General features: G+C 43.0%; 1 protein-coding gene across 2 annotated transcripts in view; it reads left to right on the top strand.

The window, feature by feature from the left end:
* HGSNAT (heparan-alpha-glucosaminide N-acetyltransferase) overlaps positions 1 to 14,467 on the top strand; it is a 355,722-nt gene that overhangs the window by 292,002 nt on the left and 49,253 nt on the right. For both annotated transcript variants that reach the window (XM_078659862.1, XM_078659863.1), the window contains one exon: positions 7,437 to 7,507. In XM_078659862.1, the coding sequence (XP_078515988.1) occupies positions 7,437 to 7,507 (71 nt within the window). The remainder of the gene's footprint in view (positions 1 to 7,436; positions 7,508 to 14,467) is intronic.

The following is a 14,467-nucleotide window of genomic DNA, read 5'->3' as shown; positions in this document are numbered from 1 at the left end:
ACAGCAATCAATTCAGCCAGCAGAAGGAACATTTTATCTGATTTTATGCCGAGCAAACAGTGCAGAGCTTGATTTTGATTTCAGTTTGCTTCAATGTAGTTTATGACTTCCCATGATTTCTAATTGCTTATTTAGACATCTGCTGTTTCTGATGGATACATCTGCCTGTGGATTCCTCACCGTTTGAATAACCCCTGCATTCCACGAAATTATTTTCTTAGCTCTCCCATGTCAACAAGGACGTCACAATAGCCATAAGAAGACCCCATTCGGCGTGCTAACATCAGTTCCCTTTTTTCTGCTCCATCGATGCGTGACAATTTTTGGGGGGACTCTCCATTTTACATTAACATTGTTTCTATCTTCTACTTTGTGTTGCAGTGAGAATGACTACTTCAAAGAAGTCAGGTTTCAATCCCTGCAGAGAGTGTGGAGGCCAAATGTCCATCAGGATCCCCACAACGACTGTGTGGTGCCTTTCTTTGTACCACGACGTTGAAGGGTGTTCGTTCTATCGGAAGATGAACCCGAAGGCACTAAAGGAAAGTAAGGTGAAACGATTCATGGCGCGAGCGAAAAAGGAGAAGATGGGTCGCAAGAGATTGAAGTTGTTGACCTCGCATACTTTGAAGTCGAAGAAGCATAAGAATAAGAGAAGACATGGATCTCGGTGTCGAACTTTGAAGGGCAGGGCTTCGATGTCAGCCTCCCCGTACAGCGGTGTCATGACAAGGATCCTATCTTGCCGCTGCCTACTCCTTCTCCGCAGGCGACTCCGGTCCACTCTCTGGCGCCGAGGGATTCTCCGGCACCCAGGGATTATCCGGCTCCCAGGGACACTTCTCCTGCAGCTTCACCTCTACCGGCTCTGGTATCTCCAGCGCCACAGCCTCAGACCCCCGTACGGCCACAGATGGATCCAGACCAGGGGGTTTTGGATACTTATCGTCCTTTTCCAGGACCAGGAGCGGATCCGTCGCATTTCCTAAATGCGATGTTTGGCATGTTTACCAAGGGATCTTACCCTATCGGTGCGCCGTCTGGCCCCATGGGTCCACTTGCCTTTAATTTAGGCATCCCCCAGCCGTATGCCCTGGCATCTTTTGTGCCTTTCATGCTGACAGCTCCATCATGGTAGTTTCCGGCGCAGAGTTTTTGACTCCAATACCTCAGTCCCTGTCTAGTGTTGGGCCGACGTCTTCCCGGATTTGGGTGGCACCTTTGCCCACTTCAGAAGGTCCTGATCCTGAAGCGGCGTTCCAGGAGGGAAGCGCAAAGACTGATGGAGGAAGAGGTCTACAAGCAAGAACATTAGGAAGTGGGGATCTTCGATTCAATGAATGACTTCGAGGGCCTGGATACTTCTTCGGAGTGGGAGCTTTCTTCTCCGAAGGCCTTGCCTTCACAGGATGTTGCCCCTTATCACTCCGTCATCAGTAAGGCCACTGACCTTTTGGACCTTCAGTTGCCCTCGGCTGAGGTGAAGTTGAATATCTTGACTGAAGTGTTGCATTCTCCTTCCTCTTCTGTTGTACCTCTGCTGCCTTTCAATGAGGTGTTGACGGAGTCGATTATGGAGGTGTGGCAGAAGCCCTTGTCTGCCCCTGCAGTATCTAGGTCAATGGCAAGACGGTATAAGCCTGCTCCTGGCGATCCAGGTTTCCTTTCTGCCCATTCTTCACCAGAAAGCTTGATGGTTTAGGCTTTTTGTTCCAAGCAGTCGCTGGATCCTTCCCCACCCCGGGGGATAGATACTCGAAGAAGCTGGAGCAGTCTGCCAAAAAGGTGTTCTCCTCTGCAAATATGGCTCTAAAGTCAACAAATGCCATGTGTTTGCTAGGAAGGTACAATCATGCACTGATGGACTTTGTCAAGCAAGTAGCTCCTAGGTTACCTGAAGATGACCGTGTTAATTTTTTTGAAGCACTATCAGACATACAAGCAGCAGCCCATCAGGTCATTCAGTTGGGTCTGGACACGGCGGACTGGTCGCCAGGGTGATGGGCTCCTTGGTGTCTACAAGGAGGCATGCCTGGCTTAGGTCTTCAGGTGTACAGGCTACTTTGCTCGATCTACCCTTAGATGAATCTAGATTGTTTGGAACAAAGGTGGATTCTGCACTGCAGCACTTCAAGGACAGTAGAGCTACTGCAAGATCCTTGGGCCTGCAGTTCCAGCCCGGGGTCTATGGATACAAAAGGTATCGAGGCTTTGGGAAGGCGGCTTCCTTTCGAGGCTGTCAGCAGCCTCAGCAGCAGAACCCTCTGTACAGGTCGTACAGAGGAAAAGATAGAGCCTCTCGACAGCAGTCTTCCTCCTCCTCTTCCTCCCCCCTTATACCCACCACCGGTACCACGGGAAAGCAGCTCTAGATCCCCCATCTTGGAGCATGCTGGTACTGTAGCGGGGCAGGTGTCCCATTTTCTGCAAGATTGGAAATCAGTTGCTTCAGACCGTTGGGTTTTGAATCATGTAGAAAATGGGTATGCCCTACCTTTTCAAGAGTTTCCACCTCCTTACTCTCCTCACCAGGGCTGGTGTTCAGAGGACCATTGGCTGCTCTTGCAGCAGGAGTTCTTGCCTTGCTGCAGATAGGTGTGCTAGAGGTGGTTCCGGAGCGAACAGGAAAGGAGTCAAGGATACTACGTGTGTGTAATACTAAACTTAACAGAGGGTCAGTAGAGGACATCAATATTTAAAGACCCAGTTGCATCCCATTCTCCCATCCATCCATAACAAAACATACATAGATGCTACTGGTCTAGTGGCGTGTGGCTATGACTGAGAAAGTAGTGATAAGGCGTGTGTTTAGAAATGAATGTGTTGATACACAGATGGAAAGAAAAACCCATCAGCCCACCCAATGGCGGAACATCATCATCTGGGATTTTATAAGAAAACTGGTATCTACTAGGTGTCTCACTGGGTGTTAACGTGAGAACAGTCCTAGTGTAGATCCACCAGTGATTAGAAGCCAGAGAAAGTAGAATCGTGGTGCTGAAAAAGTTGCAGTGCTTAGATTAGTGGGAAAATCATAAGTGTAAGGCTTAAAATTGACTATTATATGCCAGAGGCAACATTTATTTCGGGGTCATTATAATGTCAAGACTAAAAACAGTGTGTAGATAGTATTGAAAAAATATTAACTATCATGTGGTGGAAAAGGTCGAAATGTTTCAGCCATGCAACACACGTCTTATCACTACTTTCTCAGTCATAGCCACAAGCCACTAGACCAGTAGCATCAATGTATGTTTTGTTATGTCAAGGATACTACTCCCGTTATTTCCTGATCCCCAAGAAGGACCGCCGGTTGAGGCTGATCCTGAACCTCATGGTTGTGAATTTTTACCTCAGGCAGAAAAAGTTCAAGATGTTGACCCTAGCTCAAGTTCTTCTCGGCACTGCAGCAGGAAGACTGAATGGTGTTGATGGACTTGCAGGATGAGTATTACCACATTCCTATTCTGAAGTCGCATTGGAAGTATCTCTAGTTTATGGTAGGATCTCAACACTACCAGTTTACAGTCCTCCCATTCGTTCTCACTCCTGCACCATGGGTCTTCACAAAGGTGATGTCGGTGGTTTTAGCACATCTCAGAAGGTAGGATTCAGTTTTTCCCCTATCTGGATGACCGTCTGCTCAAAGCAAAATCACCGGAGATGGTGCTGCGTCACTTTCAAGTAACAACTCGACTGTTGTTCAACTTGGGTTTCTCGATAAATGTACCCAAATCTCACCTGATGCCCTCTTAGCGCAGCCTGTTCATGGGGGCAGTACTTGACACTACTGTGTGTCGAGCTTTCCCACTTCCACAGAGGATTCTCGGCATCCAGAAGATGATTCCTTTGTTTCACGATAGAGCTGTTGTTCTAGTCCTGGAGGTTCTACGTCTGCTCGGTCTGTTCGCTTCCTGCATACTGTAGATCAACCATGCATGCTGGCACATGAGGGCACTCCAGTGGTGCCTACGCATGTAGTGGTATCAGCACAATGGAGATCTCGAGTAGAAGGTCAGAATCTCCAGAGACACTGCAGCGGAGCTGTCTTGGTGGAGTGTGCCTGGGCAACCTGCCTCAAGGAAAGCCTTTTCAACCTCCTCCACAGGTGGCCACAGTAATCACGGATGCCTCCACTCTTGGGTGGGTTGTTCAACTGGAGGATCTGGAGATCAAGGGCCTTTGGTCTCCGGAGGAAAGGTTGCTTCACATCAACCTGTTGGAATTGTGGGCAATACGTTTGGATCTCAAGGCCTTTCTTCCCTCCCTTCACGGTCAGTCGATTCAAGTAATGACGCACAACACTACCGCGATGTGGTACATAAACAAACTGAGGGGTAGGGTTGTATCGTCTCTGCAGAGAGGCTTTGCGACTCTGGTGCTGGGCTCAGGGCCATCAGATTTGTCTGTTTGGAAATCATCTGGCCGGGGTGCCAAATGTGCATGCAGACAGTCTTAGTCGGCAATACTCGGCCGATCGTGAGTGGCGGCTTCATCCGGAGTTGGTCCATAACATCTTTCGGATGCTGGGCTTTCCTCGTTTGGACCTTTTTGCCACTCAGGAGAATGCGCACTGCAAGTCATTCTGCAGTCTTCAGTATCCGTTGCAGGGATCGTTGAGGGACACATTTCAATTGGATTGGAGCTCGCAACTTCTTTACGCGTTTCCTCCCATACCCTTGATATCTCGAGTTCTGAAGAAAATTCGCCAAGACCGTGCCCAAGTCATTTTGATCGTTCCGGATTGGCCAAGAACGGTGTGGTACACAGATTTACTTCACCTCACTTGTACCCTCCGCTCTGTCTCCCTCTCAGGGCAGACCTCCTCTCACAGTCACTGGGGAAGGTTGTACACCCCCACCTCCAGAGCTTGCACCTTTATGACTGGAGATTGAACGGGGCAACCTGAGTTCTTTCTCTCTCCCGCAGGATGTGGTGGATGTTATTTTATCATCCAGGAGACACACCAAATCTATTTATTCCTCTAAGTGGTCCAAGTTTGTGAATTGGTGTGGAGAAGGCTAATTTATCTGATGTACTTGGCTTTTCACTTTCCTTGGCTCAGCAAAACTGTGCTGTGGCTACGGCAAAGGGTTACTTGTCGCCTTGTTGGCTTTCCTCTGTTTGCCTACCAGCTGTCTTTATTTAAGTCCCCCATTGTTATACGGTTCATTAAGGGCCTCACCAATAGGTTTCCTTCCACTCCCTTCATTATGCCTCAGTGAGATTTGAATTTAGTACTCCCTTTCCTGATGGGTTCTCCGTTTGAGCCTTTTCATAGTTACCCGTTGAGGCTTCTTACTTTCAAGACAGTTTTTCTGATTGCTATTTCCTCAGCCAGGAGGGTAAGTGAGCTTCAGGCTCTTAGTTCTAAACCTCTGTTTTTAACCATTCATGCAAAAAAATGGCTCTCAGGCCCAGGGCTGCTTTCCTACCTAAGGTGGTCACTCCTTTCCATTTAGGGCAGTCTATAACCTTACCTACCTTCTATCCTCCCTATTAGGGTTGTCAGCTTCTATCTGGACAGAACCAGGGACCTAAGACTGGATGACCAGCTGTTTGTGGGCTATATTGGAAGGATGAAGGGCAAAGCTGTCCACAAACGAACACTCTCCAGGGGAATCATCTTGTGCATCACGATCTGCTACGCCTTGGCCAAGAAGGAACCGCCTGAAGGTATTTGAGCTCATTCCACCAGAGCTAAGTCATCTTCTCCTTTGGCTAGAGGTGTTCCTGTTGTGGACATCTGCAAGGTGGCAACTTGGGCCTCCCTCCACACCTTTGCGAAGCATTCTACTTGGATTTGGAGGTTAGGAGGGATGGCCATTGTACATGCTCTGTCCTGGCAGGCTGACACCCTCCTCCAGGAGAGGAACTGCTTGGGGATTCAATTCAAAAGGTGAGGAATCCACAAGCAGATGTATCCATCAGAAAAACAAGTTACTTACCTCCTTTAACGCTTTTCTGGCGGATACAGTATCTGCCTGTGGATTCCTCGCTGACCCACTCGTCTCCCTGCTGTCCACCAGCATAAACCGAAAAACCTCTTACAGTTTGTTGCTAGGAAATGCTTCGGTTTTTCACTTTATATATATATATATATATATATACATATATATATATATATATATATATATATAAATATATATATATATAGGAAAAGTGAAAAACCGAAGCATTTCCTAGCAACAAACTGTAAGGCATATAAATGACATGAAAAATACCAATGTCAAACTGTCAGAGGTTTTTCGGTTTATGCTGGTGGACAGCAGGGAGACGAGTGGGTCAGCGAGGAATCCACAGGCAGATACTGTATCCGCCAGAAAAGCGTTAAAGGAGGTAAGTAACTTGTTTTTCTGATATATATATATATATATATATATATATATATATATATATATATATATATAAAATATACTGTGTGTATTTGTGTATATATTTTGTATACGCTGTATACTTGTGTTATGTTGTCAGCCCGCCCATTCGCCTCGAGGGCACAGAAAAAATGGGTGGAACTGATGTAAGCACGCCGACAAGTTCTTCTTATGGCTCCGGTGATGTCATACGGAGTCGCAAGCGGAGCTGGGCTATTGTGACGTCCTCGTCGACGTGGGAGAGCTCCGAAAATAATTTCCGTGGAATGCTGGCTCAGGGGTAATTCAAAAGGTGAGGAATCCACAGGCATATACTGTATTCACCAGAAAAAGCGTTACCGAAGGTAAGTAACTTGTTCTTCTGTTTTACTTCTGCTTCCTCCAGTCATCATCAGTAATTTCTCTTAGCCCCAAAGGAAATGATCTTGCTTTTGCCCAGTTTTACTCTAAGATGACTTTTTGTTCCATCTGTTGACATAGCATCCAGCGATCACTGTAAACCATCACTCATGTGGTTTACTACAATGGTAATAATGTATTTGTCATGCATGTGAGATGCCATTGTGGTTTGGAATAGGTATGTAAATATAGCCCATGTCATTCCATGTAACTCTATCCCCCGTCTTGCTGTGGCATTTTGTGTGTCTTCTGGTGGGCGTTTAACACCTGGACTGCCACAAAGAAGAGGATGCTTTGGGCTGTTGAAGCTGTAGGCTGGCGTAGAAAATCCAGCACATTTGGTCGTTGTTGTCTTGGAAACATTCAGAATGTGCAAGGTGGTGGTGGGCACAACCAGTGGGACATAGCCTCACTGCTCTTCTTTGTGGGTTTGGTGTGAGGCCCACCTGTATTTCTCTTAGCATTTTCTTAGTCCTTAGTAACTTGCTGCTTCTTGATTGATAGTGCCTGTTGTTATCCTAATACAAAATTAATCACTCTTTTAAATGAGAATAAAGCAAGCATTAAGTGACACTGTTCTTGAAAAAGGAAGTAACATTTGTTTGGCAAGATTTGCTGATCTCGTTATTTAAATTCTCTATATATGTCATTATTTTTTTTAAGGGAGTCATTTCAGCTTTTTTGACAAAATGTTCACAAAATCAAGGATTTATTCCAGTCAACAAGAATCTTTGGTAAGTGTTGTACCATGTGGCATTATTGTACAATGTTTTATGGAAAGATGAATTTCATGACATGTATGCCTCTAATTGTGCTCAGTGTGATTGACCCTCAAAGCTAGATGATTTGTAAAGTAAATAGAGAGCAAGTACTAGTGGGAGGTCGTGTGACAAATATTTTTGGTTTGTAGGAATCTGGTCCAAAATGCCCCGCGGAAAAACATGTTTAGAAAGCTTGATTTTGATTACAGCCTCTGGTAAAGAGTTTGCCTTCAATGCCTTGCTACACAGAGACTTTTCATATGCAAATCAGCCTTTATCTTCTACCACTGGGAACAGTCCAGAACAAATTTCCAGACCAGGGTCCCTCCTGATGGGAACACAAGCAACCCCAGAACAGTTTGGGCTTATTACGGCCTCATCAGTATAACTCAATTTCTGTGGCACGGCAAGCACAGGACCCACTTCTGGGCATATGCATCACACTGAGGAAAACAAAAAGATGATGGGTAGAATGTTAGAATTAGTCTCAACATATGGTATTTACTCAGGCCACATTCCAGGTTATTTTTATTTTGCCCACTGTAACACTCCAGATATGGAGAAGTGTGGCTCACTGGTTAGAGCGGCAGACTCTGATGCAGTGGTCTGGCCCAGACCAGGGTTCAATTCCCGTCGCGGCAGTGTCTTGGGCTCAATGTCCTCGGACCCGATAATTCTCTTGCCTCGGTGCCTACTCTAATCATGGGTCCCACTCTGCAACTCTGGGCAATAGCTAGCTTAATCTCCACACCGGCCCTACTGGTAGGATGCCTGGCTTCACCTTGGGGTGCCCAGGAGTGGGCACCTCACAGGAACAGGCCAGGGCGAGTTCCTCAGGGGCACAGCGCGGGGACACACTGGCTAGTGTAACCAGGCGCTTTATAAGCTCAGTATTATTATTATTATATGCAAATCGGGGTTGGTCCTGCTCCAATGGCATCAGTCTAGCCCAAACTACCAGGCCAGGTCCCGTCGTACGGCTTGTACTTATCTCTTAAAACTGTGTGTTTATTGGACAACATAATCGTCTGGATTGTGCCAGACTGATTCCGTGCATGCCCTCAGGATATGTTGACCTGTCTGCCTGATGGCTCACAATGAACCATCTGCACCTCTAACCTTACAGGGTAACAAATGTGTGTGCAGCCTCAGAACATGACAACCCTGATCCCCCAAGGATATCTTGATAACATATCTGGAACCCTTTTGTTTGGTTACTCATGCATACCCAAAGAAATACACAAGAAATACTCAGCAAGGAATTCCAATATTTATTGAAGCATTGTGATTTTTGTATAAAATATGTGTGCTTCGATAATCAGTAGAATGAAACAGAATAGCGTAATTAGCATTATGAGAAAAGTAAAAAAGATTAACAATTTACCATTGTGCTCTAGTAGTGAATACATGCTGGCATATGAATACTGTATTATAGTGTACTTCTACCTAGCGCTTCCTAACCTAGCTTTCCTAGGATGGGTGATCTGCCAAATCCCTGTTAGGTGGTCTAACTCCCTTTTACCTGTGGGAAGTGTCATCATTGTGCCTGTCAGTCAAAAACACTTTTATTCGATTATTTAAAATCATAAAAAGACACAGGTACAAACAATTCATGTCAGATCTACAGTAAACAATACACATAAAAACTATAAAATCCTATAAATTCATTTTGTGCGAGGGAACAGATCATAAAATTACACATAAAAACTCAATTTATAAAAATACAATCAGACAAAAATGTTCGGGGCACATAAACTCTTAGTTTTGATCCGCACAGCAGCCACTAAAAAACTTGCAACATGAAATAAATCACGGGCACTACTCGGCGTCTGCAAATAAATGAGGGCTGGCCTGACCTGTATAAACCCCGCCTCCCTCAAAATAGGCAACAAGAATTTATTACGGATATCTGAGTACTGCTCGCAAAACATAATCAAATGTAAAGTGTCCTGTGCAGAAAAGTTATCACACATGGGTTAGAGTTTTCTGGTTAACCCCATGTTGGGAAAAAACCCAATGTTAAGTGGATTAAATTAAAACGAAATCTGATCAGGAGATGCCGATTAAAGGGTCTTGTTACTAATTTTAGATAAGGTTCAAGTGTAGGAGAGGTAACTAGTACATAGTTTGCTTTTACAAGGGTTTTTTTCAGTTCCTGCTCCTCCCTTTCCAGTGCTAGCATATTTTAGTCCAACCCACGTCCTCTCGCTTGATACAGTCCGGGGAAGAATAAAGCTCAGGGTGCCCTAATCTTGTAAACATTGTTTTAATGTAGGCCAGCCAAGGATTCTTACAGGCTCTATCCAAGGCTAAACAATCCTCTAGGATCAGGTGATTCAGCGAGATTTCCTCGTTAAGCCAGGTCTTTAGCCAACAAATCAAAGGGGCAATTTTCAATAGGTCTGTGACATACCCCAGCCCCAGTTCAGTGTGAATCGAAAAAGTCGGCGTAGACTGTGGCAGAGATAAAAGAGATCTTAAAAATGTATTTTCCACCACCTGAATGCTATCTTGCGGTGTGTAGCCCCAAATTGCGGAGCCATATGTAGCAATTACTAAGCATTTGGATTTATAAACTTTTATAATTGCCTCCATTGGTCTAGCCCCCAAGCGTTTTGTGAAACCCATAGGAGCCGAGGTGGATCTAGCTACCGCGTTACTTTTGTGCTTCTGCTGGGGGCCCCACGTACCTCTTTCGTCAAAGAGAACCCCTAAATATGTAAAAATGGGGACCCTCCTGACCTCAGCACCACAGCAAAAGAAGGATTTTGTTTTCTGTTTTCTGGTTTTCTCCCCTACTATCATGACGTGAGACTTGTTTATATTTATTTTCAGGTCCAATGACGTCATAAAATTACCAAAGGAGTCCAAGAGTTTTTGTAATCCTACCCCAGTACGGGCCAGTAGGACCGCATCGTTAGCGTATAGGAGAACTGGAATTACAGTATCTCCTATACGCGGGACATCCAAAGAGGCTTCACCTAGAGATATCTCCAGTTCATTTATATATAGCGTAAAGAGAAGGGGTGCCAAAATACACCCTTGCCTGACCCCCCTCTCTGAACTAAAGTGGCTGGTGCATCTCCCCTCCTGTGTGACCATAACTGATGCTAAAAGACCACGATGTAGGTCGGCTAAAAAATTAACCAGAGACGGATCAATACCCAAATCCAATCAAATTTGCCACAGCTTTGACCTGTTCACCAGGTCAAAGGCTGTGGAGAGGTCCATAAAACCCATGTAAAGGGACCCCTCCTTGACAATTGTGTATTTGCTTATTGAAAGCTGTAGGTTCAGGCACTGATCAAGAGAGCTTCTCTTCGGTCTAAAACCATATTGGAGGTTTGAGAGGACCCCTCTGCCATCCAACCAATCCGTAGGTTTGTGCAGGATGACTCTGCCCAAGATTTTAACTGCAGAGTCAATCAGAGAGATTGCTCTATAGCAAGAGGGGTCCCCTCTCTGTCCCTTTTTAAAAACCGGAATAATGGTCGATGTAGCCCATGATTCTGGAAACCCGTTTGGTTCTGACACATTAAACACATTTGTCAGAATCTTAGCCCACAGTTTAGGAGCACTCTTATAGAGATCTGCCGGCACCCCATCCGGGCCAGGCGCTTTGTTCTTAGACATCTCTAAGATTGCTCTCTCTACTTCATACACTTTAAAAACTAAGGGGGAGACTGACTGCATGAGAGGCATGTCATCTAAAGGAGGCTCCTGACCCTGATAGCCATATATGGTTCTAAAATGTGCTAGCCACTGTTCATCCGGAATGTTACATTCGAGAGGAGTATTATCTGATCCAGAAAAAAAATTATGGTTAACAGTAGACCAAAATTTTTCGCTATCCTTCAAGACTTCATCTGATAAAAGTTTATTCCAGGCTTCGTCTTTAATCTGTTGTTTACGATATAAGATAGCCTGTTTATACGATTTTCTTAAACTTACAATCCGTTCCCTGTTTCTTGCTCTTACTTTAAGAGCTTGAAGCAGGGAGGAGTGAGCCCGGGAACAGCTACTGTCAAACCATTTTTCACTATGACAAATTCTAGATTTAGTTTTAACCTTCAGATCATTTGTTATCTGGCTACATATGGCAGCAAAAGCATCCAATATCTTCAACCTTGGTGCAAAATTATCCAGGCATGTGGCTACTTCAATTTCAACCTTGGGCAACAGTTCTTGTAGGAAGGATTCTGGGACCACCTTTGACCATTTGAGCCTCCTCCCGTGCTCTTTTGTGGTCAGATGACTAACTCCCAAGGTCGCGCATACCTTGAAACCCAAACTGATCCCTGAGTCCACCTCTAAAATCACAGGATTATAATCACTAAAAACAGACACTGTGCCTGTCTTGGTCATAAGCTAGACTTCCCTCTTCACAGGGTAAACGGGAATCAGCTGGGCTGGAATTCCGTCATGCAGATACCTCAGCAAAATGCTCCTCTCGCTTAAACAAGGAAGAGATGCTGTATATATAATAACATCTCGTCCTCCGTTGGTCGCACTTCGCAATTAAGGCACAGAATCCACTCAACAGATATGCTGTGCCATTAGACACCAACGCGTGATTCTCTCAAGACGGGTTCCAGCGCTTGTTCGCTCTCCTGGGCATCACACTGCATCCATTGTCAATCACCGCCTGGTGGCCCTTTGGAGAAAACTGACCCCTGGCTCCTAAGTCCCGTACAGGTCAATGACCGTTCATTCGTCCCCTCCTTCAGCACTATCCAATTGGTAACTTGGCCCTGATGATTATCCTAACTCGTAAAGGGTTGAAACGCCCTTGACCTTCTAGCGCAACTAGTAGTGCCATAACTCTGGTTCACTAAAACACCCAACTCTGTACAATCCTTTGTAAATACCTACCTGTGAACCTTAAGTACCTAGTAAATACTGTCACTATTTTTCACCTTGCGCCACCTATCGCTGTTCCACGTGTCACTTGCGCCGTCCACCCTGTGTGTCACGAGCACTTATGTGCACAAAGTTTCATCAGGTTACTTTCACACTTATTGCCAACAGTGCTGAGACTACTGTTTCTAATTTTCTTGTTCTAAATAAAATGTTTCCATCTTGCGTATTCTTAATACATTATGCCTCTGGTACTCCTTCAAAATCCTTGAGTTTCCCCATTTGTGTATTTTGTAACTAAATGTGCATGTTTATTTGCTACCCTTTGACATACCACCTGTTGAGATATTGTTTTCTTTACACACTATTACCATGCAGATCTCAACTGGGTTTACAGGTGCAGAGACAGAATATCGAGTCATAAATATCGAGTTGCACAAATATCGAGGCATAAATATCGTAGGTCAAAAATATTGACCACAAGAATATTGTGATCAAGAATATCGATTTAGGTTAAGTAATATCGATTTAAAAATATAGAAGTGTGTAATATCGTTTTTATTATTGTTATGTATTTTAGTATATATTTCAATTTTGCGTTTTTTGTTCTGTAGTGGGTTGTGGGTTTATAGGGAAATGGGTGGGAAATAATGTGATTATATTAATTGTATTGATCAATTTGTATGTATGAAAATGTATTAATTTAATTTATTAATATTTGTTTAAGTGAGATAGAATGTTAAATGTGTAAAGTAAATTATTATTAATTAATAATTGGTTGTTAATTAAAATGAATGAATGAATTGGTTAATAATTATGGTAACTGTAATTAATTTTAGTTCTGTGTTGTGGTTTTTATAGGTGTAAAGGGTGGGAAGTAATTTATTTTTAATTGATGAATTAATAATTGGTTCATTAATTTTAAGCAATTAATTAGTACTTAATTATGGTAATTATGTAATTAATGTTAGGTGTGTTGTGTTTATAGGAGAAAAGGGTGGTAAGTAATTTGTGTTTAAATAGTTAATATATCGTTAATATATAGTTGGTAATTAATGTTTATATTTATTTTGGGTACTTGTTTATTTTTTGTGTGTGTTGTTTTTACTTTTAAAGGGGTAAAGGGTGGGTATTAAATTAAATGTAATTATTTAATTATTAGTTGTTAGTAGTTTTAAATTTTAGAATAAGTTTAATAGTATTTTATTATTTTATAGTTTATTGTAGGTGTGTGTTGTGGCTATTATAGTGTTAAAGTTTGTGTAGTTAATGTTTATTCGTTTTTGTATTATTTTTTTAATTGATTATTAATTATGTTAATTAAGTAAACATAAATTGAATTAAAAATGTTGAAGTGTTTTGTTATTGGTGTGGCAGGAAATATAAATATATTTATGTTTTAATTACTATTTTTTGTTGGTAATTATTTTCTAGTTTAAAGACTTATTTTTTGTAAATGTATTTATTTATTATTTTATATAATATTTCTAGGTTTTTGTTATTCGTAATTAATATTTAATATGTGTTCTTCTTATATGTTTTACATTTGTTATATTTATTTTTTAAACATTGTTTATTATTATTTTATTTTTTAATTATTATTATTTTTGTTTGTGTTTGAGTGTGAATAGTAAAACAAATGTCTCCGCTATCCAACACTTTCCCTATTGTTGCATTCACTGGAGGGGGAATAGTAATTTTTACCCCTCCGATATCCAGCAGTTTCGCTACTGTTGCACTCACTGGAGTGGGAATAGTAATTTTTACCCCTTCGCTATCCAATACTTATTCTACTGTTGCACTCAGTGGAGTAGGAATAGTAATTTTTACCCCTCCGCTATACAACACTTTCGCTACTGTTGCTATTACTGGAGTGGGAATAGCAATTTTTACCCCTCCACTATCCAGCACTTTCCCTACTGTTGAAGTTACTGGAGTGAGAATAGTAATTTTCCCCCCTCTTCTATTCAACACTTTCCCTACTTTTGCTCTCACTGGAGTGGGAATAGTATTTTTTTACCCCTCCGCTATCCAACACTTTCCCTACTGTTGCACTCTTTGGAGTGGGATTAGTAA

This window comes from Lissotriton helveticus, chromosome 9 (genome assembly GCF_964261635.1).
Source record: "Lissotriton helveticus chromosome 9, aLisHel1.1, whole genome shotgun sequence".
Classification (NCBI taxonomy): domain Eukaryota; kingdom Metazoa; phylum Chordata; class Amphibia; order Caudata; family Salamandridae; genus Lissotriton; species Lissotriton helveticus.
This window is presented reverse-complemented; position numbering and strand designations above follow the sequence as displayed.